General features: G+C 33.4%; 1 protein-coding gene across 1 annotated transcript in view; it reads left to right on the forward strand.

Annotated features, from left to right (window-relative positions):
* The window catches only part of EAH_00034550 (NifU-like domain-containing protein, putative), a gene marked incomplete at both ends in the record, with an annotated part of 2,884 nt that extends 2,543 nt beyond the window's left edge, over nt 1–341 (forward strand). The window contains one exon of the mRNA XM_013392179.1: nt 276–341. Coding sequence (XP_013247633.1) covers nt 276–341 — 66 coding nt within the window. The remainder of the gene's footprint in view (nt 1–275) is intronic.
* Between the last annotated feature and the right edge of the window lie 2,645 nt (nt 342–2,986).

Here is a 2,986-nt window from a genome sequence, read left to right on the forward strand (position 1 = left end):
CCTAAACCCTAAACCCTAAACCCTAGGCCTTTTATAGCACTACCCAGAGGTATACCCAAACCCTAAACCCTAAACCCTAAGCCTTTAATAACAGTACCCAGAGGTCTGCCTTAACCCTAAACCCTAAACCCTAAACCCTAAACCCTAAGCCAGTGGTTGGTGTCTGCTTTAGGGTTTTTGTTGAGTCTGCACAACGCAGCAGACAGCAGCGGAGGGTGAAGGGTTTCTTGTTGCTGCTTCCTTTGCTGCTGCTGCTGCTGCTGCTGCTGCTGCAGGTTAAAGAAGTTATTCAGTGCGATGAAAACGGAGAGCCAATCGATCCTGAAGAAGAAGAAGAATGATGTTAAAAACCTCACGTGCTGCTGCTGCTGCTGCAGGAGCTGCTGCTGCTGCTGCTGCTGCTGCTGCTGCAGGTGTGGCAGTGAGTGCCCTTCTCCTCTGCAGCAGCAGCAAGGCAGCAGCAGCAACAACAGCAGCAAGGCAGCAGCAGCAGTAGCAGCAGCAGCAGCAAATCTTTTATTGAGTTTGAGTGCAGCACTTCTTTGTTTTGTTTATTTAAATTGCCTCTCAACCAAATTTTTAATATTATTTTGGGTTGGTGAAAGCGCGCTGTCTAATATGCATATAAATATATATAAATATATAAATAAGTAAATATATATATATATATACATTGTCTATTTATAGATTTAATATATATATGTATATATGTATATATGTATGTTGTCTATAACATATATATAAGATAGAAAACAGAGCTCAGAATATATATATACATATATATATATATATATATATACATATATATATATATATACATATATATATATATATGTATCATTCAGCATATATATGTATATAGTTGTGTGTATATATATATATTGTATGTACAGATTTATTTATCCATTTAAAGTAAAGTTAAATTGATGTATTTTATTTAATACTTGCTGCGGGTAAAAACAAAGAAAGACCCGCTAGGGTCTCAGAAATTAATTTTATTTAGTTAAACTTCTCACAATAATATTTAAATTAAATAAAATATAACTGTAAATAATAGTAATAATAATATTAGTATTATTATTATTATTTATTATTTTTTTTAGTACTGCTGTCGCTGGTGTTGAGCGTAGATCCAGCTCTCTATAGGGTCAGCGGGCTCGGAGGAATTGAGTGTATATACATAAATGTGTTTGAATTAACATGAAAAAGGATTTAAATAATTAAATAATTAAATAAATAATTAAATTTATTTAATTTTATTTATTTTAATTGCAGTTCGATGAATTTATTTGTATTTTTGGCTGCACTTCCTGCAGACAACTCCGGGCGCAGCAGGTAGGAGATGTGTGTATATATCTCAGCAGCATTTTTTGAGTTATATTTTAATTAAATTAATATTATAATTAATATTATTGATAAAAAGAATATAATAATGCAATAAAAGAGATGAAATAATGTATTTATTGAGGCGTGGCTTCATAAACCCTTAGAACAGCCGCCGCCCCACAGCCCCACGACTGAGGGTTTAGGGTTTAGGGTTTAGGGTTTAGGGTTTGGGTTTTGACAGTTTGTTGTTTTGAATTTTCTTCTTTTTGTTCTTTTACGTCCTTTTCGTTTTGCTGCTGCTCGTAGCACTGCGAAGATGGCGAAGTCAAAGAATCATACAAACCACAACCAGGCAAGCAGCAGCAGCAGCAGCAGCAGCAACAGCTGCAGCAACAGCAGCAGCAGCAGCAAGAGCGTGTTATTTTTTGCTACCCCTAGTATATCTTTTATTGTTTTTACTCCCTCATAGGTTTATAGGGTTTATATATTTACTGGATAACTGTTGAGGGCTTTATCTGCTGCTGTATATCTGCAGTTTGTTTTGACAGCAGCAGCTTTAGCAGAAGAGTTTAAATATGCATTTTAATGGTATATATATTGCAGCAATTCAGGGCCTTGAATATCCTTTTAAAGGTGACCAGTGGACCACTCATGAAGACGGGGTGTATATGCAGCTCTTATTGTTTTTGCGGTGTATATACAGAACAAGAAAAATCATCGAAATGGAATTAAGAAAGCCCCAAAAAGAAGAAAGACATCGACAAAGGGCGTAAGAATATTAACACAGAGACAGAGACGTTTAAACGACAAACAATTACACTGAAGACTTGCTTCTTCTCTTCATATATGCATGCATGCATGAATGCATGCATCTATGCATGCATGCATCTATGCATGCATCTATGCATGCATGCATAGATGTATGCATATACCTATGTGTGTATGTATGTATGTATGTATGTATGTATGCATGCGTATGTCTATCTATGCATGCATGCATAGATATATTTATCTATCTATCTATGCATGCATGCATAGATATATCTATCTGTGCATGCATACATGCATGCATATATCTATCTGTCTATGCATGCATGCATGCATATATCTATCTATCTATGCATGCATGCATGTCTGTTTTTTTTATTTAAATAATATTTTTATTTTCATAAGATATCGCTGAGGTGTGTTTGACTTACGCTTCTTCTTAAACAATATATCATTATTATTCATTTATTATTATTCATTTATTATTTATTTATTTATTTATTTATTTATTTATTTATTTACTGCCGATGATGATAGAAAGGCGCATCCGCATTTTGTGCGGCCCCGACGATATTTCGTGGAGAATAAAACCTTTGCACGTCAGGCTGATCAGGCTGTATATATATTATATATTATATATATTATTCTATTATATCTATTATTTATTATATCTATTATATATATTATATGTAGCATATATCTATATTATGTATTATGTGTATTATTAGCCTTCTGCACGTCAGGCCGATCAGGCTATATATATATATAAACGCAATGCATTATATACACTATATATTACATATATTATCAGTTGTATGTAATATATATTATATATACAAGCATATATATATATGTATATAAGCAAATATGCATTATGTATAATATTATAGGT

Source organism: Eimeria acervulina, genomic scaffold (assembly GCF_000499425.1).
Source record: "Eimeria acervulina Houghton genomic scaffold, Eah_scaff353, whole genome shotgun sequence".
Lineage (NCBI taxonomy): Eukaryota > Apicomplexa > Conoidasida > Eucoccidiorida > Eimeriidae > Eimeria > Eimeria acervulina.